Genomic DNA, 21267 nt, shown 5'->3' on the forward strand with positions numbered 1-21267 from the left:
TGTCCTCAGTGCATAATTACGCCATATGAAGAGTTATATATAGCAGCATGGGGAAACTCAGGGGAACAGCTGCAAGTCAAGAGTTCTAGTCCAGCTAAATTCCATGCATATGCACATAAACAACCACAATTTACATTTAGGGATCTTTAGGATCTCTGTTGCAACATGCTCCCATTATTTTCTAAGTGTGGTTCATTCTATATAAAGGCTTAAATCTACATAATTAGACTTAAATTCAGGAAAATTTTAAATGTTTTTCTATTTTTATTGGCTAACTAATTATTTGACTGATTGATTTTCTGTGTTTCACTCTGTTACACTTTCTGTTCTGCTTGGACTTACAGTCCTAACAGCCCTGCACAGATTAAATAAGGCTGTAAAGTGAAGCATCCATTAGAATTTACTTCCCTCTTGTGTTGATAATTCTGTTTATATTGTTATTTTATATTTTTATGAGATGTGTGTGTACTGATCGAGGCTGATGTGTGTGCAAAAACACGACTCCCTTAAGACACCTCATAAAACCACAAGTCTGGCCAAATAGCAGGGAAGCGCAGTTGGAAATGATCTCTGTTCTCTTTGTGTCTTTGTCTCTATCTCTGTGTTTCAAAATCAGGCTGCAAGACAACAGAATTAGGGGCTGGGTCTGTCAGTATTTCAGCTGAAATGACTGTGTGCTGAAAATGGTTCACCTCTGTACTCTTAATTCATTTAATTTTTTTTTATACATGCTGTTACAAAGTCCAACAAAGGCTACTGATTAAAATGATTTAAGCAATTTAATATTGTGTAGAGAGGGAAAGTTTAGTTGGGTAAACAATTCCAACTGATATACTATATATAACCAGTCACTCTAACTAATAGCTAATGTGCAACAATTATGAGCTAAGATCTATTAAAAAAGCAATAAAGTGCAATTAAATGCGAGTCAGGGAAAAGCAGAACTACAAACAGAGCATCACTCGGTAGGCTGATGCAGCTGGGAGATTGATGTCCCCTGTCCTTTTACAAAGGGCATTTTCCTGCACAGTAAGCGGGTGTGAGTGTGTGGACACACTGGGCGCCTTGCATCCTCTGGGACATTTGTGCAGACGGCAAGCATTTGCAGGTGCGTGTGCGTGTGCACGTGCGTGTGTGAGTGTGTGTGTGTGTGTGAGAGAGAACAGTCGGCTGAGATGTGAGGCAGCTGTGTTTGCTGGGCTGTATGAGTACAGGTATTAATAAATGAAGCAGAGTGATGGCTGAGACTTGCCTCAGGGCTGACAGTACTGAAGAGATAGAGAGAGGAGAGAAGGAGAGGTGGAGTTGTGGAGGTGGGAGGGGGGCACTTTGAAAGAAGGAGAAGGAAAAAAGGAAGAGCAGAGTAGAAAGAAAGGCAGCAATGGAGATAGAGCGAGCACTAGATGTAGAAAAATTAAGGAAGTGCATGAATACGACAAAAAAGGATGGAGGGGAAATTTAGAGGAGAATGAAAGAAAAATACAGTATAAAATGAGGAATGAGGAAAAAAAAACAAGTGAACAAGAGAAAAGAGGAGGTGAATAATTCAGTGCCACGCACTGCAATTGCTGCACACATATCGATGAGATCAGAGTTTTAATGGGTGGCTACAGAGCACAATTTTATGGTGTAATCAATCAGTCGGAGAACACACAGACACATCACATACTGTCCATGGGTGTGTGTGTGTCAGTGTGCTGATTTCATTTGATTCCATATGTACAGTGCTGTACATGTTTTAATCTATACAGCACAGTTAACAGCAGAAATTCAGTTTAGGATAGCATACGTGTGCAAATACCACACACGACTGCGTGCATGTGGATGGAGACACGCACACACATACAGTACACCTACAGTTAATGTACTAAGATGGAAACACACATCATATTCATGTCTGAATGCCACTGAAGAAAAGGAAAAGTGACTGTGTTGCGACATGTGTCTTTTCAGCCCATCAGAATGCTAGCAGGCAGCCAGACAGCAGGGGAGCTGGTTAATGTCCGACATGCATCACAGACTTGACACACACGCATCTGTGTGTACAATCACATGCTCGCAACATAACAATGGTTATCTTGGTTGTCGGGCTGCTCTTGTGTCTAAACCAGCAGGGAAAAAGATAAAGATTAGATTAAAGAAGATAGAAAACAATAAACTGTAAAACAACTGTGTGCAAGATGCACAAAGCTGCCAGTATTACAGGCACCTAAAACCCATGATGTTATAACTGTCTTTAGATATCATCAGCTACAGTCACATGCATGATAGCATCAAATCTGGAGGATTAATCTAGACTGTAAATTCTCCGTCTGCTGCCACAGCAACACTATAATGAGTTATCTTCACCCTTCTAGTGGCATAAACCTTCCTGCACAATCCAACCACATCTCTCGGAAACACATGAATGTAGAAGATCCCGTGGCATATGTGGACTGATGTAGAGGATGTTTACCCTCTTGTGAGCAGCATGTATACAAACATCCCTCCTCTGCACTTGCACATGAAGTTTAATCCATACAAACGAATCCTGCCAGACTACCAAACATCCATAATATGCTCAGGCTTATGCAGATGTGTGAATATGCTCCTGCATGTACACGTAACAAACACATACCATTATTAACATGAGCATAAGCGAAGTACAGTGAGCTTGATGTATTATTCAGTGGCCCCCAGTGGGTGGCTTTAGCCAGTGTTGCTATCACAATGTTTGTGCTCAAACACTGTTCTAACTATATATGGATTCACAAGGAAAAAGGTGCCAAGCTCAAGGACACAAACTGTGCACTCAGTGCCCTCTCTATGGGCATAAAAAGCACAGAAAAATATTTGTCTATTGCAAGTGAAATTAGATGAAATAGTGTAAGTCCTGAAAAACAGCAGACCATTTGACTATTCACACACCAGTGGTGCTAAGTTAAAAAGCCTAAGTCGCTAACCTCAGTGAGAACATCAATACAAGGTACCATGGGCTTTTATCTTCATATCTATGGTCCTAATTAAAAAAGAGGAAAATGATCTGTTGGGAGGCTCTTGCTGTGATGTATCACTGTCTTCTCTATTGATCTGTGTTTTTCCTTTCTTCTCTCGCTCAGAGTGATTTTACCTGGTAATATTAGAAACTGAGAGGATAGTTTATCATGTGTTCTCTGCTTTTTGTCTCTAGCAAGTTCCAATACACATGTAGTTCAAATGAGAAAATGAAAATATTTCAGCAAACCTTAATATTTAACAAGCACAATGAATGAATGAAAGAGTGACCCCCCTGCACTTTTACCCTGAAGCGCAAAAATGACTTGAATAGCACAGTTAAAAGCTGAAAAACATAACATAACATCAGACACTGGCTCATTCCTCTGTAGTACATTAAAGTTTTTATGGCTCACAGTACATGTAGTCAATCAATGAGACACTTTATAGATCTATCCATAAGCTGCTGTATTTAAATACTATGGGTTTTCCAGTGACCTCTCTCTGAAAGCCTTTGTACTGATGATGGACACAAGCACATACAATTATATTAGTAATAACATCAGTAATATTCTAATTGATCAATGGCTAAAAAGTGTTTTTAATTGTTATTTTACCTACACATTTCAGTGTAATTTAATCTTTGCAGTAGGTTAGAGCTCAATGCTTTGGAAAGAAAAAAGCAAAGCTAGAGGCGTTTCTTCTGAACACACATTACTTTTCTACAGCTCTGCAAAAAACATAAATCTAATTTTGAAAAAAAAAAAAAAAAAAAAAAAACAGGAACACCTAAGTTAATGTGAAATTTTATTACAGGAGGCAGCAAATGGAGTAGTATGCTCAAAAGGTTTGAGACAAATTAAATTACACAACCGTCCTAGTCAGGTGAGGGATGTTAAACATAAGTGACTTCACTAAGAAAGGCACATAGACTGGGGATATAAGAAAAGATTATAAAAGGTGACGCAAAGAGGAGATGAAGCTAAATGGTTAATTTAAGTTTTGACCTGACTGGAGTTGTAAAAGTAGTACATAAATGAGTTCACTATCCTGATGGTTTTCAATTAAAATATGCAATAGTAATTAAATTCCAAATTCTTAGAGAAGTAAAGGGAGAAAGGAACAAAAGGAATTAGGGGGTCATCTCCTTAATAGTGGCTATTTTCTGACTTAAGTACTAAAAACAGTCAAACCATGAACACTGCTGCAGCTGTGCTCATTCACGTCACAAGGTAAATACACTGCCGAATACAAAAATTGTGAGGACGTAATAATTTTGGCATCTGGCAGTATTGCGCATCTGGTTTAGTAAATATCCACATAAAGGTCTAATTCCAAACCCCTAATCCTTGTTAGTGGATTTTTCACAACTGTAATTCAAGCCAAAATATTTCACTCAGTCCATCATTCATTCAACCAGTAACTTATTTCACCACCTCCATCTAGTCTGCCAGTTAGTCAATAAATTTCCACTTCAGTGGACTTTTTTCTTGTCAGTCAGTTTTGCAACCAGTCAGTCAGCTGGCCCCTAATACTAGCACATCAGTGTACACCATTCACATATCACACAGAAACAACTCTAAAATACCATCAGGTCCCAGACAAGACTGAATTTACGTCAAGACAAGCTGTCTTAACTTTTACATTTCCTAATCATTTTTAGAAATTACATTTGATTCTATTTGCAATCAAGATGAAGAATAAAGGTATATTTAAGTCCCTGAAAGCACCGTCTGATGTTTTGATCCAACCTACAGTGCTTTCCTCCTATTCAGACACGTGACTGAATTTAAGATTTTTATACTCAGGAGGACTTTCTACTGAATATATCTATTCCATTTACCATGACATTTTAATTGTGCAAAACAAAAATCTTGGCATCAGTAAATATATTGTACTAATTCTATTGGCTAATTGGAGATGCATGTCCAGTATTAGTAAAATATAGAGAACAGAGGAACAGGGATGAGAAAGGAGGAGGTTTTTATACGTTTTTTTTTCTCAAGAGATTCTATGACCTTGTAAGAGCAGAGGAGAGGAGATGACTTGTAGTGTATTAATAATGCGCTTCTGTCAGGTCAGCTAAAGGTTTTGGAGATTTTTAACGAGTACTTTAAACAGGCGGTGCAACTTGTTTCTGTTTCATGGCCAGTACAAGAGGACTGCTCTGTTACACAGTAAAACACAAACATTATTTATGCATCGCTATATGACCATTAAAAGCACCTAGATTAACAAATATACTCTATACTGTACTTGGCATGCATAGAATTGACTGCACTAGTGAGAGAGAAAGATTCTAATACATCCATTTAGCCATCTATAGTAATGATTAATTTACGACCCCCCCCCTCCACCCATGTTTGGCGATCCCAGCCTCCCCACCACATACACTGAGCCTCCCCGCCTGCTCTTCCTCTGTCTCCTGCCTCTCCTCTCAGCCTCTCGCTGTATTCCTGTAACTCTCTCTCGCTCTAACTCCCCTCAGCGTCTGATGCAATCCGCTACCAACCTAGAGTGCTTACCTCCCATTCAGACACAAAGAGAGTAGGAGTGTTACTGTAGGTTGGTGGGGGGATGGAGAGGCTGGTTTGGGAATCTTCTGCTGGATGTGCCAATCCTCACTATTCCCTGGGGCCACTTATAAGATAAACAGCAGATATGCCTGACAAAGGCAGGAGCACCAAGGAGCAGGAGTTGGCACGGGTAAAGGGGCATGGCATGGATATAAGCACTGAAGTGCCCCCTGTTGGAGGTGAAAGGAACAGTGTGGGAGTGAAGACAAGACAAAGGAGCTGGTTGTATCTGAGGCAGGAGGTCAGTGTATGTCTCACTGATGGTCAAGAAATCTGCAGGGTCTGTCATGACCGTATTAGAACAAACGAACAAACTCTAGGGCAGCACTGCTATTCTAAGAACAAGGCATGGTGAGTGAGTATGTGTGTGTGTGTGTGTGTGTGTGTGTGTGCGTGCGTGTGCGTGCGTGCGGGTGTGTGTGTGTGTGTGTTGGGCAGGGGGCATTTATGACTTAATGTGTGCTGGAAGCAAGCAGTGAAGATATGTGGGGAAAAATCATCATAGTTCACTTACACAATGTGATACATGGTGCAGAATGCAAGCCTGAGAATTTACAGCTAGTGCAGACATCTATATAAGATTTGTATTTGTTTGTGTCTGTGTGTTGACGAATATTTCTCCCCTTCTCCCTCTCTGTCTCTCCTTCCAGGATGTTCAATAATTCACACTCAGTACAAGTCAGGACTGGCTCAGCAGGGGGCATACCACTTGACAACATATTCATACAGAGCTGTCAAAATGAAGAGGAATTACTGTACATGATGCAACAGAAAAAGACATTCCAATTATTCTAATGTTTATTGAATATTAAGCAGTTTAAGTCCAGTACAAAGGTAAACAGTAAACTGCCAGAAGTGAAAAAAAAAAAGTTTAGATATAATAACTGATATCCATTGCAGAGAGAATGCCACCAGGTTATTTGGCATTCAGTTTATACAGTTGTGCTAATAAATTTACACACCTGTCTGACACAGTTTCAGAAACATTGGCCTTTCTTTGCAAAATATAACTGAACATGCAGAACCTGTGTCTGCCTTTTAAAGGAGCAGCTATTAAAGATACCATCTTTCTTATAAAAGGAAAGTTTTCTGTATGATCATTTATGGCATTTAAAAAAAAGTTATGAGCACAACTATATCTGCACACACTCAGGGACTATGGCCTTCATCTCTCTCTCTCTATCTCTCTCTATCTCTCTCTGTCTGTCTCTCTCTGTGTCCTTTCAGACACAGTGTCAGACACAAATGCTACAGTCCTACATACGCTAACATTTACATAAACTAATTCACAAGCCATTATAGTTAATATTATATGTGCAGATAGTTTATAAGTTAAAGAGTAAAACAGCATGTGTCTGAGAAGGTTTATGAGCTGCCAACAATGATACACCAGAACAGCTTCAATAGTGTCCAACACCTCAAGCTAAAATCTCACTCATATTGAGATCTGGTGAGGTTATTGCATGTGACTCACATCCTTTTCATTCTCACTAAATTATTAAATGGCTCCTGCAACAAAACATGTACATTTACTGTTTCCCTACTCATTTACTTAGGTTTTATCTTTAGTATTTCTACACAGGAGCGTTTGTAAGTATCAGAACACTACAAGTGTACAAGTGACAGACACTTTCTCAAGTTGCAGTGTGAGAGAAATCCACCTGCTCTGAACAGCAAACCTGAGTTTGCCACAACACATCAGTGCACTTAAATCAGCAAATTTCAGTGTGCGAGAGTTTCCTGTGCGTCTCTTAATTTGCACCACATTTAAATGACAACATAATTTACAGCTCTCCAGTTCAAAACCTACAAAGTAAAAACAAGAAAATGGATGATTTTTGTTTCCTGCCTCTAAGTCCTATTTTAGACTGATTTCTAGCTAAATGTTTTCCTTGGAGCTATTTACTTGAAAACTCAGCATTTCAGCATCACTATGTTAGAGATGTAAGGAATGTTACATCCTCACCAGCAGAAGAAGCTGAAGTGGGCAGACTGATCTGTGAGGGAACTATAATGGCTGAAGCAACAAGTTGAGCTACTGTCATTACACCCGCCCCTCTTTTTACTCCATTTCAGTCTCTCTGTCTGTCTCCCACATTGCCTACACAATTACACAGCATGACACAGGCATGCACACAGCCACCCTCCCCTCACCCTTAGAGAGACAGAGCTGTGAGAGCTCCACTCAGCCCAGCTCTCACCTCTCACCACTGTTCACCATCCAGCGTTTTTAATAATCTCACACCATGAACCAGCCACTGGAACATTAAGGAGAGGAGACTTGACAAACACCGAATCACATGACAGGCCAGCCGTAGTAATTCTGTAATGTATATTTTTCTCACAGTCTAACGTATATGAAACCACATGGGCACAAAAACACGAATAAATTCCAGAGAATCCCAGCAATGATATGTGACGAGGATGTGTGTGGGCTGATCGCTCACTTACCTGTTGCCCAAAGACTTTTCTTCCAGTCCATGTGGCTTGAAGAACCACTTCCCAATCCGAACAAATCCCTTATCCATCAGACACCTGCAGCAGAAAAGAGATTCAAAAAGAGGGAGACAAGGAAACTGTTCATTAGACATTGTATTTACATGTCCTTGTAAAAGTTCAATGTCTTCTCTGTCATTTTTATTTACAACAAACGTAAGCCACAAAGTGTGCAGAAGAATACTTCAGACTAAGTGTGGCTGGCAGACTCTTAGACTTGTTTCACTGTTATTACTTTCAAAACTGTAGCAGGGACTGGCCTGCAGCTGCAGCTGAGCAACGTCTGAGACGTGGAGTTTATGACAAGAGCACAGGAAAAGGAAAGGTAATCTGTTAATCTGCTTTCCTCAGTGTGGTGTGCACCCGGCACAGAGCTTTCCAAGCCCCTTCTCTTTCAGGTCAAAGTGTGATCACATCAAACAGTTCAGTCATGCTGCTCCCTATTTGGATATGCACTTTTTAAATTTTATTTCATCGTCCTTTCACAGGCTAAACTCAGCGCTCAGTAACGTTTGTCTTGTCTCTGTGTGCAGGTGCCAGTAAATTCCCTGACGGATCGTCTGACTCAGGTCAAGGTGTTACACAATCATTTTATGGTCTCCTCCACCCTCAGTCAGGCTCTGCTAGCCAAAGCTTTAACATGTTTGCTGCATTTTTTTTCAATGCATTTCTTTTCCAACTATCACAGCATCTCTGAAACAATTAATTTTATAATATAATTAACCAAGAAACTAACCAAACAATTTAATTAAGAAGTCACTTCACTGGAGCTTATACTACAAAACAAAAACATTGCACTATATATGCATATGTATCAACGGAGCAAGCATGCTGAGCAGTGCTCATCAAAATAAATATCACCCTAACTGATTACACTGGGACAACAACCAACCACAACCCCCTCATGTCTTCACTGTTAGTCCAAGCCACACAACAAAGCACAGCTGAGCATTACGCCTTGCTATCCTGTGAGGAATCATCATCTCAGGAGATTTGAAAGGCAAATTAAGCACATCCTATAAAATCCACACAGTTTGTACACTGACAGTGTTTTAGCCCTTCTAATGATCCATAACATTTACCTTTGCTAGGTATAACTTTCTCTGTTTGTGTTACTGCATTATTTTTTAATTTAACGTATGGTTGTTCTAAATGACATAACAATAACAAAAACAGCCTGTGACACAGGCCAGTGACATCGGTGCGATTTGAAAGCGAACGTGGAAGTGATCCCTCCTGCGTTGAAATACTGAGCTATAAAGAGGAGTTAGCTTCAAGGTAATAGGAAGGTTAATTCAGCCTGCCCCCTATGATGATCACTGATGCTTAACTTAATAGAGAGCAAATATGTACTGCTTCATTTAACAGATGGCTCTGACTCAGAAAGGAGAGCTTTGGGTACTTGAGCAAGTGATTCAGCACTCAGATTATAATTTCATTAAGGTAAAGCTGCTGGAAGAAAACTATAGCAGTCTATTAATAAGACTTAAAGTTCTTTTATTGATGATTGTTGTGTGTAATTCCAAACATCTCTCTTGATCATTTTGAAGTTAAATATTGAATTTAAAGTGGTGCTTCTGTTGAATATTTGAGTTTTCTTTACCTCTTATTATAAAGTTAAAAATATCTTTTAAAGGATCTTTAGTACATTAATTTGAAACTCATTTGAACTATTTAATCATATAAGATAGGGTTGAATAGTTTAATCTGTAATGGTGCTGCATGTTTTAAAAACTGGATACACTGGGTATATTCTTAATCTGTAACACAAATACAAGCTAAAGCTGACAGATAAATTTAGAGTACAAGTATGAAGTGACATAAAATGAAAACTTAGGTTAAAATCCTACTTCAATACCGTACTCGAGCAAATGCATTTTGTTTATAGGAAATCGAAAGTGAAAAGTAACAATGTGCAAAAAAATCTGCACAGTAAAGCTATATACGTCATAAAATATGTATGTAACTATGCCTGTTATATAACATGTTTTTTTTTTTTTTCCTTTTTTTATATTCTATGTAAGTCACTCACAGCCTGACTGCAACCCTCAGTGTGCAGCTAATGAAGTTCTTCTGGTAAATGCAAATGGTTTTACCTTTCCAGCAGGTTGTGTATGGCCTTGAACAGGAGAGTCCTGCACTCGTAGGGAAGTCCACACTCCCAGAACCCCTCCTCGGCCACTGGAAGATAGTGGAAATAAAAAAAATTTTTAAAAAAAGTGTTACCAAATTATAAATCTTAATAGTCTATTATCTCAATGAAAACATTCAATTATATTTTCTGTGACAGCAAAACATCTGCACACACCAGCTTGAGGATAATAAACAACACATGATTCAGTGTCATGTGTTTACGGGTTACTCTGTCAAAACATGCTGCATGTGCTGATGAGAAAACCGGCACATCGTATCAGAAACGACACTTAAAATGAAGCTGTACATTTGTGTGGTTGTGTGTGTGTGTGTGTGTGTGTGTGTGTGCGTGTGTGTGTGTGCGTGTGTACTGAGAGCGCTGGGCTGTACAGCTGTCAGCTTGGCTGCAGCAACAGCACAGTCAAACCCCATGCAGTTGTCAACCCCAGTTAGCTGGAGAGTGAGAGTGAGAGCGTGCCTGTGTGTGCACAGACTGACACACATGCAGACGTGCTCAGGCTGATACATGCATGCAGAGATTTAGCTCAACGCCCGTTTTCCTTTGAAATTTAAGCACCTGGAGACAAACGTGGTGAAATCAGCTGTACTTTGCCCGAGCCTGTGACATGCCAGGAGCCGGCTCACATGGATGTCAAATAATTCTGCACCTTCCTGATTTCTTTAACCTCCCTGCCTTCCCACCCTACCTAGGCACCAAACCCCACTGCCATCCTCCCAAGAAGAAAGAACACGTGCACTCACTCACACAAACACGCACACGCGCGCACACAAACTGCGGCCAGTTAACAGTGTTTCTCTTTGTTCTTCGCCATATACCTGCAGGGCTGCTGGAAGAATTGGAAGATTGTGGGTGGGTGTTGTGTTTGCTTACAGGGTGGTGGCAAACAAACCAAGCATCGCAGAAATACACAAAAAAAAAAAAAGGAATGACAGACAGAGGCAGAGGCAGATCGCCTGGGGGATGGGTGGCATAAACCCTAGTAGAGGTTTTCTCTTTCTTCTTCTTCCTCTTCTGTGTGATTTTTTTTTTGTATAATCATTTCTCCTCCTCTGTTGCTTTGTTGATATTTCCCTCCTGTTTTTTTTTCTTCTGCTTCTTCTTCATACCAGAGTGAATGAAATTTCCTTACTCGCCAGAATTACCCTGTAACCATGGAAACGCTGGCAGTAAGAATATGGCGCCTTGGCATTCAATTTCAACACTGGTCCCTCCCGCCCCTCACCCTCCTCCTTCTCCTCCTTCCTCTGTTCTATTGCTTCCAACACCCCTCCGCCTCCTCCTCCCCCCACCCCTCATTTACTCCTGCTTCAGGGCTCAGACAGGAAGCTCGCTCTAGCCAGCTCTTCTACAGAGGAGAGAGATAGAGCGAGTACCATGAGCAGAATGCCAAGTCTCCAGCTCCAGCTCATTAGCTCTTACTGTCTCTATCTCCATCTCTCCCGCTCTTAAAAATCCCCCAACTTTTTCCTTCCTCCACACAGCCAATCCCCCCACAACCAATCTTCCTATCCCATCATGACCAGCTTCACAGCAGGCTCCTGACCCCTGTTACTCCAAAACTGTGTCACTGACTCCTCAACCTCCTTCAAATCTCCCACCCAGAAGTCAACAACACTGAACCACACACCCCTGAGAAGACTAAGAAGACAATTGTCCATATTTCATTTCCTAATTTGTCGATTAGGACATAGCAGATACAATGTGTGGTAACAGCACATACTTAAATGCCCGAAAACATATAATCCACATTAGACGATCCCTTTTATATTGTAGTTGTCAAACAACCAGCTCCCTGCACCATATGAACACAAGGTGTGACAAATCACTCTTGCAAGCAAACAAGGTCGGGCATCCACACAAGCTTTCACACACAGCCGCACACAAACATTATAAATATAGAAAAAGGAAGTGTGAAATAAAAGAATGTTCTGATAATATTAAAGAAGTCATATCCTATAGGGATGCATGCTGCGTATACTTGAAGAAATGAGCATTAAATTGTTTTTTTATTTTTTACCACAGTCAGTCATTTTTTTACTGCCTGTTAATCAGAGGAGGAACACAGATGGCCCATGGGAGATGCATGCTGTACACATTAAATGCACAGCTAAGTGCAACAGGGCTTTAAAACATCATGGTCTATCATTCATCATAGCCTGAGCTTCAGGGAAGTGCATCATGCTCGAAAGATTTTAAAGGAACTGGATGTAATCTACCTCCGTCTCAATTAGATTAAACTGAGCCTTTATGATTTTTGGTTTTACTGAGTTTCACTGATAAATAGTCTGATTTTTTTTAAGAAGCAAATCCATTTAAAATTAGGTTTAATTGCGTTTTCCATCCTGCATCGACCCAAAAGTAGAAAAATTGACTAACTGATTATGCACCTCCAGGTAAGTAAAAAAATATAGATTTAAAATGATAAAAATTAAGCAACAGTATGTGCTGCAAACATTTTACACTTAATTTTTTTATTGATTTTGTCCTATATTGTATTTTAGGAAAACAAACACTTTTGTGTATATGCAGTGCGTACAAATATTTGCTCCAGAACTATGAACATATAACTGTGTACTATTATAATTATGTGATTATGTATGTATGCATGTAGTGTGTGGAAGAACTGGTTCCCAAAGTGCATTACTGCATATATAAGTGCTGGCTCTGACTTTGTGTGCATGTGCAGTATGTGTGTACAGTGAGGTAATGTCCTTACAAATGTAAGTTTATTACACACATCACTCCCCCACCCCTCCATTCCCCTTCCTGCGCCACCCCAAACACAAACAAGCTGTGATAGAACTGGGTCGCCACTACCACTCTATATTTCCACCTCTCTGTCTCTTTGTGCCATTCTCTGTATCTACCCCTCTCTTTTTATATCACTCAGTTCCTCTTTCTTTTTTCATTATGTCTCTCCCTCTCATTTCGTTTAACATCCCTCTCTTTTGGGTCCACCGACTGTATTGGTCTCATACCACTAGGTGGGAGTGACCACTCATCACTACAATACTGTGCTAACAAACACAAGGCTGGTATTGATCTGAGAGGGAGAGAAGGCGCATGCGATGACCCCCTCTCCACACATTTCCTTCCTCCTCTCGCTCCCTCTCTCTCCCACTCTCATTTGTTCATTTGTCTTGAATCAATAACACCAGCAGCCCTGGTGTCCAGTGGTGTCTCTGTAGTGTGCAAGCTATGAGCTCTCACTGGGCAATGCGTGCACAACAAGCATTGTGTGTATGTGTGCGTGGTTTTACACAAAACCCCAGTGCCACTTTACTAATTAGCTGCCCTGCTGCATGTCTGAGCAGAGGTTGGTCTCTGTTGTGTGTGTGTGTGTGTGTGTGTGTGTGCACACATTCCCTGTATGCTCAAATGATGTGTGCGGGTATGCAGTGCATGGAGTGTGTGTACATGGCAACATGCCTTAGTATGCTCATCTGCTTTTACTAATAAGAGAGAGAGAGAAAAATTACAAGGTTGCACAGATTGATAGAAGGGAAACAAAGAAAGCAGGACACACAAATAACTTTACCGTACTCTATTGTTGTACTGTAGGAATTTCAGATATATATTAGGTTGATACATTCATGTATACATAAGAACTGTAAACAGTAGCTCCACATGAACATCTTGCTGCAATACTAATATGATGTTAAGATAATCAAACTGTATTTGCACTTGAGCATGCATGTGTTTGACACATACACAGCCAGCAGCACAATGTAATCTAAGTGCTGTGTGAGAAACTGCAGATGTAAATGACACGTGTAAAGTTGTCATGTAAAACTCACACTATAACTGTATAAATTGAGGTGCTAAATAAAGTGTAAAGATGTCACCCAAGAAAATTAAAAGGCCAAAATGAAAAAGCTGACTGCTTCAAAAACACTGTATGAGCTGTAAGAGCGACCAGGCAGTGCAGCTTATATCAGCTCAGAGAGAAGTAATTGTGGATTTATTGGTATTCATTAACAAAGCTCAATCCCTATATATTATTCTCATTTAATGGTACTGCTCAGTAAAATATTACACATCAAACCCTAATGGCAATCTACCTAATTTATTTTCAACTACTCAGAGGGGCTAGTGTAATCCAGTAGAACACCCTGGTTACTGCTAATGTGGCACAAAACAATAACATTGCACAAAGCTCTAAGTATTCCCAAATTAAAATCATATTGATTTAATACAAAGGTAAACTAATGTCAGGTTGTTAGTGTTACCAAAACAAACATGTTAGCTTTAGATACTAACCCATCCATAAGGAAGAACACCACATCTGAATCTAATTTGAGTCCTTTGTCTGCATTTAACACTGCCTATCTCCAAAAGCCAAACCCACATTACCCATGGTTATTGTTCTTTCTTTGTCCCACTCTGTGCATGAGATAACAGCATCCTTGGTCTGACAGGGACTAGTTCATATTTTTTATCTGCCAAGAAGTCCTTCAAGTCCGACTGTCTTAAATGACCACTCCAGGTTTGACACCTCTCACAACAGGGGGTAGTATAACTGAGAGCCACTACATCCCAACTCATTTTCAATTCATTTATCAGACACTGTTTAAAATCGTAGTTAAGGCACCTTTAAGCAATTGTTTAGTTTTAATTTCAAATAAGTTTATTGATTCTGAAAGTAGTTTGTGACCTTTGAAAGGAAGGCCTCAATCCCTCCGCTGTTACTTACTTTATGACTTTTTGTATCTCCTGACTCAGCTGCATTCTCCGAATAAAAAAGGGGAAAATTCAAAGCAGGGGCAGTGTGATATCAGGCAGATTGGTTGACTGTAAACAACAAACCTTCCCCAGGCCCAATTTCCTATGCAACACTCACCTGGACATCAGTATAGCAAAAATAATAGTGTGTAGGGAGACACAAGAAGCCCAGAGAGAATTACTTGCAGCCTCTACCTGTATAGAAATAGCACTAGCTGTTAACATGGTAATAATATGCTGTTTCACCCTGATACTGAGCCAGAGTTAATTCAGGTAGGACAGATGAACTACACCACCTTCAAGAGGAACAAAAAAAAAAAAAAAATAGGTACTGTACTCTATCTTAAGTGCATTCATGTAAAGTAAGGAAACAAGGACACTTCACAGCATGGCCTGTTTTCTATTGCAGGAAGTTTTATTAGAAATCAGGATATAGGAAAGCCTTTCTCAGGAACTGATTATTCAGGAACTTTACCTTCATGCTTAATGCCGTTTCTAAATTGAGGTGTGGCAGGTAAACACCAACCACTGTAGAAACTGCAGTAGTTCCTGAACTTTACAGATCATAAAGTTTTATGTTAATCAGAGATGAAACAGGCCTCATTTTTCCCCCGGGGGAGAAAAAAAGCGTTAGTGAAACTTTAAAGATTTTAAGATCTTGTCTTTCATTAATTTGTTCATAAATTCTTAGCACTAGACTTGCATCAAGCGCTAAGACACACACCTGCAGTGTCACGGTAACTCTCTAACAGAAACAAATAAAAAAAAAAAACCTCTAGCATCACCTTCTCAAAACCCTGGTCTGAGGGCAAATCAGGGAGAGCACCCTGACCTGTGCTGTACTCAGCGGATCAGTGACATCATACCACGGTTACAAGTAAGGGATGTTAGCCACAGTCTCCACCTCTATTGGTGATAACATACAAACTGTAACAACTCAGATTTTTATCTTCTGGGCTCCATTGCACAGTAATTGCTACCATAACTGAATATGAAAGCTTCTCCATCAGGGTTGAAAAATCAGCTTGTTTGTCATTAGACATACATTTCCACTGAACTTAGTATAGTCTCCAGCCATTAGCCCTGGCAGTTCTTGAATGGTTAAAACATCAAAGGGGCTTTTACGTATATATCTAGTCCCATTTGTTCAACTTTGTCAATTTCTCTTTAGCATCAACTTGAAACAGCATGACTGCTTTATGTAAGAGTCAAGCGTTCTCTCCTCTGCAGGAGCCACTAGCTCTTTGCTTGAGCCCACTCTTTCTGGCTGTGGAGGAATGCTGTAGAGTTTAGGTAGAAAGAAAAACTGCATATTATTTTGTCTTTATGGTTCATAACGGAAAAGAACTGCTCTACAGGCACACAAGGTCTGTTATTACTCCTTTCTTTTCAATTTTCACATGAGCCTTGAACTGGCTGACTCAAAAGATTCATTACAAGATCAGGTGAGGACAATGAAATGTCAAGCAGTATCTGACACTGGCAGCATCTGACTGTCCCTTTATCCAGTGACCTGTATGGTACTGTGCAAAAGCTTTAGGGACTAAAAATACACAGGGGATGCTTTTAATATAAATTACATTTAAAGCTTTTCATTTGTCAATTAGCTTCACACAAAGTTGCAGTAAAAGGAAAAAAATCTAAATCTATCATTATTTGCAGCAGCAGTTCTCTGTGGTTTGACCTGCACACAGTTTCTCCTGGTACCTCGCAGAACACTGGAGAAACTGCTGCAGTTCTTCTGCAGATCCAGGTTGTCCCAGTGTTTCTGTCTCTTCGTGTGATCCCAGACTGACTCCACACTGCCCAGATCAGGGCTCTGTGGGAGTCTGACCATCTGCTGCAGGACTCCTGGTTCTTCTTGCCTCTAAAAATAGTTCTTCGTGAACTCTAGTTGGTTCTTTATGGACTTATTGCCCTGCACAATGAAACTGTGCTGTATCTAAAACATACAGCACAATACTGTAAATACTGTGAATTTATACGCTCCTACAGACCTCACAGTTTACATTGTAAATACTAATGTACGTATTAGTAATACGCAGTTTAACCATGTCCGTGCTCAGAGCCTTGGCCATCTCACTGTATGCTCTACACATAAAGATGTAAATAACGTGCATTCTCAATAAAGAAGGTATGTTATATGCTTATTGGAACACAATGCACGTTATAGGTTCAGGGAGGTTACAGTTTTCTACAGTAAAACTGCATTTTGTGCCACAACAAAAAGAGGGACAGACTTTCTCACCTTATTTCTATCCGCGCTTCAGATCATTAGACAGAAAACACCCTGCGCCCCCCACCCTGTCTACTGGATGTGACAGTCGCCCACACATTCATTCGCTCTAGTGACACCATTTCCAAAACTTTTCAGGAACATCTGTCAGCTCAGCATAACAACATTTTTTGAGTGTCCAAAGCTCCAAAAATGTACTTTTACAATCTTTTAAACTGGAGACAAAATAACTTTTTCTTTTTTGCCTGCAATGGATAGAACAGTCTTAGCCAGTCAGGTCACATGATGCTGTTATTTACAAATTTTAATGAAAAATGACCCAGTCTACAGCAAAAACATGACACTAAAAGAATTAAAGAATAAAAATGGCATAACGGAACTTGTCACATATTAATTTATATTTCACCACCCATGGCAACCAAGCTGAATGCACATACGGCAGGCACTGAGACCCAGAAAGCCCATGAAGATGGATAGAACAAGGGGCAGCAGTGACAACGAGGAGGAGGAGGAGGCTCTGAGCGTGAAGGGATGAGGGGGAAATCTGGAATCAATTAGGTGACTGAGCTGGAGTTGCTTGCATAGTTGTGGGGGTGAGTCAGGCAGAAAAGCAAGGAAAGGGACTAGGGTGTGAATGTTGTGCCATGGGTGTATTTATATAAACACAAGCACACAAAAGCAAGTACAGTAAATGCCTGCCTGTTGAGTATTTGATAGTATACCAAATTATCCATGTTAGCATTTTGTCCCCCAGTAGCACCACTTGGACCGACAGAGTTGAGCTGCAGTCAGGCTGAGGTGAGAGTGGAGGAAAAGAATGGGTGGGTGGCTGGTTGGCACTAACCCAGGTCATATCAACACAGCAGCTCTTAATATACCCTTACACCCTAACCCCCCCCCCTCCATTATTTCTTTGCACACTGAATTTACAGCACTTTTGTTTTCTATCGTTGGCTCTGACTATGGGGGAAATTTGACTTGAAAAAACTAAACAAAGCACAAACAGGAATTTTGAGAGCACATTTTAGGAAACTGGCTCGCGTCTCACCGTGTGTGCAACTGACCTTTGCAAAACAAATCTGAATTTGCAGTCGTACACACAAAACAACTCATGCAACAAATTCAAACAACACTGATAGCGGTTTATTCACACAGGTTCTGCTATTGTTGCTACACAGCATGTCAAACTCCTTGCAGCGATGACCTGGTGTGAATACGAGGAGCCGGGAGCACCTCCCCTGGCATGTGTAAGGCATACTGATTACTAGAGGGACAGGGCAGAGTGGAGAAAATACGAGGTGAACACACAAAACAGGAGTGCATGTCTGCTGATAGAAAAGAGTTCACAAAGAAAGGAAAGACAGACCTAAATAGTGATCAGTAGGTGCAAGTCTCTGGGGGTCAGGATCCCCATGTGCAAACAAAATAATCTGCACAATTTGCACACTCAAGAGGATGGCAATCATCATAGGCATGACAGAAGGGAAAATAATAATTGAAATAAGAGGAATTAGTACATGCACAAGGTTGCACCCCCATGCAACGGTGCTTACGGTGCAGATGATCCTATGAAGTCAGCAACACAGGCAGCACATATCACTCTGTTCCAATTTAATTCGTGTTGTCACACTTTCTAGACACTAACAACATCCCTCCGTTTTGTCAGCTTTCTGAGCATTTTTAATTTATTTTTAATACATACCGAGACATAGTGTAAGCTCTTTAACTTATTTATCGGCTCACTCATCAGCTCAGTGTTGATTTCAAGTAATACTGCGCGATTCCAGTGCTTGGCATTAGGAGCACTGATGGTGTCATTTATCATTTATAGGATATTTACAGTATTAATGTAGAGCCAGTGGCGTAGCTAGGGTTATTATGCCAACATCAAGAGGAAAAAAAGTGATTACTCATGAACACATCTCCTAGAAAAATACACGTTTGTAGTTAGTGGGAATGATTGAAAGAATCAGACTCAAGAAAAGAGACTGAGTGATGGAATTAAAATCACAGATAAGGTAAAGGGATAAAAATGGACTGTATGATTGCTGAAAGAGAAAGAGGAGTGTGTTACAGAGTGTGTGCGTGTGTGTTGCGCTGGCCGCTCGCCAACCCTGACAATCAAAAAAAGAGCCAACTGTGCAGAGAAAAGCCAACAGAATTATCCCACACCCTTACATAATTTGACAGTCACTCAGCTCATTCAACCCAGAGAAAGCACGCACACACGCGCACACACGCACACGCATGCACACACACACACACACACACACACACACACACACACACACACACACACACACACACACACACACACACACACACACACACACACACACACACACACACACACACAAAACAACATCACACCACACAGAAATCTTTTGATGTTTGGGATGGTGTGGATGGATGCATGCTAAGTGCTAAGTGTTTTCCCATAAGTCACTGGGAAATAAATAAATGAATGGGATGTGGTTTCTGAACTGCTTTCCACACATTGTCATGAAAACACGTTTTGTCTCTGTGGTCTCGTATAATCAGAATTAGCCTCTAGGATTGCAGCATAGGAATACAAGAAAATCAACAACAGTAATAATAACAGTAATAATAATAAACATAAATCTATCTCTGCTGAAGAAGATTTAATGGTGTGCTCTTTTTAGTTCTAATACTGAACAGAACTTCGTGCTCTTCCATTTGAGATTTAAAGAATTTGATTGATTAAGATTAAAATTGATATTAATCTGATATACAGTAGCTTTTTTAGATTCTATTCTTTGGACATCTTCTGCATGAAAAGTAATGTTAGCTGATCAATAAAGTGTATTCCCCTTCTAATTTGGAGTGTTATACCTATTAAGCTGCAGCTGAATAAACTGTTACACATCAAATTTTTCTTCAACAGACACTGTCTACTGTGTCTACAGAATTAATGCTGTTTGTCTGGATATACAGGAAGCAACAGCAACTGTTTATTTCAGTTTACATAACTGAATGCGGTAAGGATTACTCATATTTACAGTTTGCTATTTTCGCAGACAGATGTTTCTGAGCAGCTCCAGCGGTGGTTTGTGTGACGGCATCAGCCATGTGTCATAGGTCTTTAAACACCTGGATTTTATGCATTTGCGCTTCATCTGAATGAAATCACACCAGCATGGATGTTATTGTCAGATACACTTTAAAGGGGCCATAAAGGGATTATTTACTGAATGAAGGAAAGAAAATTAGACAAGAGTTTTCATGGACATATTCAATTTGGGCATAAAAAGATGTGGGGGAAAAGTGAAAAAGGTAAATATTACAAAAACATGGTTTTAGAATTGGCTGAGGTGGGAAAGTTAATAAAAAATACAATGCAACAACATGTAAAGGAAACAGACTCAAAGACATAAAAAATGGCATCAGATCAAAACATCTGTGAGCACCACTGAAAAACCGGCCTCAAATATATGCCATATATATCCTTTCTATTGTTTGATAGATTCCAGTGACACTAATGCAATTTCACTGTGCTCTCTTCTTCTGCAATGGTTTAATGGCAGCTGAGTGGGAAATCACCACATGGTGTGTTAAATATAGGGATGGATTTGCACACAGTTTCTCAAGCTCAACAGCAGTAAGGCAGTGACACAGAATCAAGGAAAAAAAACAGAAAAATTAAATACCATCAAAAAAACCCTCACTTCTCCACTTCCTCCTTTTTTTCTTCTCATTTATATCCTTTATAGGTCATTTCTTCTCCTTCTCACCAGCCATGACATCAACTTGACACTGAACTGTGCAGCCTGCAGCTGTTCATAGCCAATGCATGTAATTAAAGGAAGGTGGACTCACTTGGGTTTGCATTATTTTCACCAGCAGTGAAACCACACAGCCTGTACCTCAGTTTACACCACAGCACCGCATTTATCAATACTGAGAAATTATCAAAAACAATGTTTGATTCATCGTTCCGGAGGATGTGTTGGTGAAGTGGGAGACTGCAGAGTGACTGCACCTGAAGTGGCTTTGGTTTGTTGTCTGCAATGTCACCTCACATGCATCATGTCTGTCTGGGACCTTGATATTTTGGGTGGGCTCACATGATGCTTCCTTTGATGCCCATT

General features: G+C 40.1%; 1 protein-coding gene across 2 annotated transcripts in view; it reads right to left on the reverse strand.

The window, feature by feature from the left end:
• LOC113125070 (mediator of RNA polymerase II transcription subunit 13-like) overlaps window positions 1-21267 on the reverse strand; it is a 67503-nt gene that overhangs the window by 15194 nt on the left and 31042 nt on the right. For both annotated transcript variants that reach the window (XM_026298350.2, XM_026298349.2), the window contains exons 3-4: window positions 10142-10226; window positions 8001-8084 (exon numbers count right to left, since the gene is read on the reverse strand). In XM_026298350.2, the coding sequence (XP_026154135.1) occupies window positions 8001-8084; window positions 10142-10226 (169 nt within the window). The remainder of the gene's footprint in view (window positions 1-8000; window positions 8085-10141; window positions 10227-21267) is intronic.

This window comes from Mastacembelus armatus, chromosome 12, assembly GCF_900324485.2.
Source record: "Mastacembelus armatus chromosome 12, fMasArm1.2, whole genome shotgun sequence".
Lineage (NCBI taxonomy): Eukaryota > Metazoa > Chordata > Actinopteri > Synbranchiformes > Mastacembelidae > Mastacembelus > Mastacembelus armatus.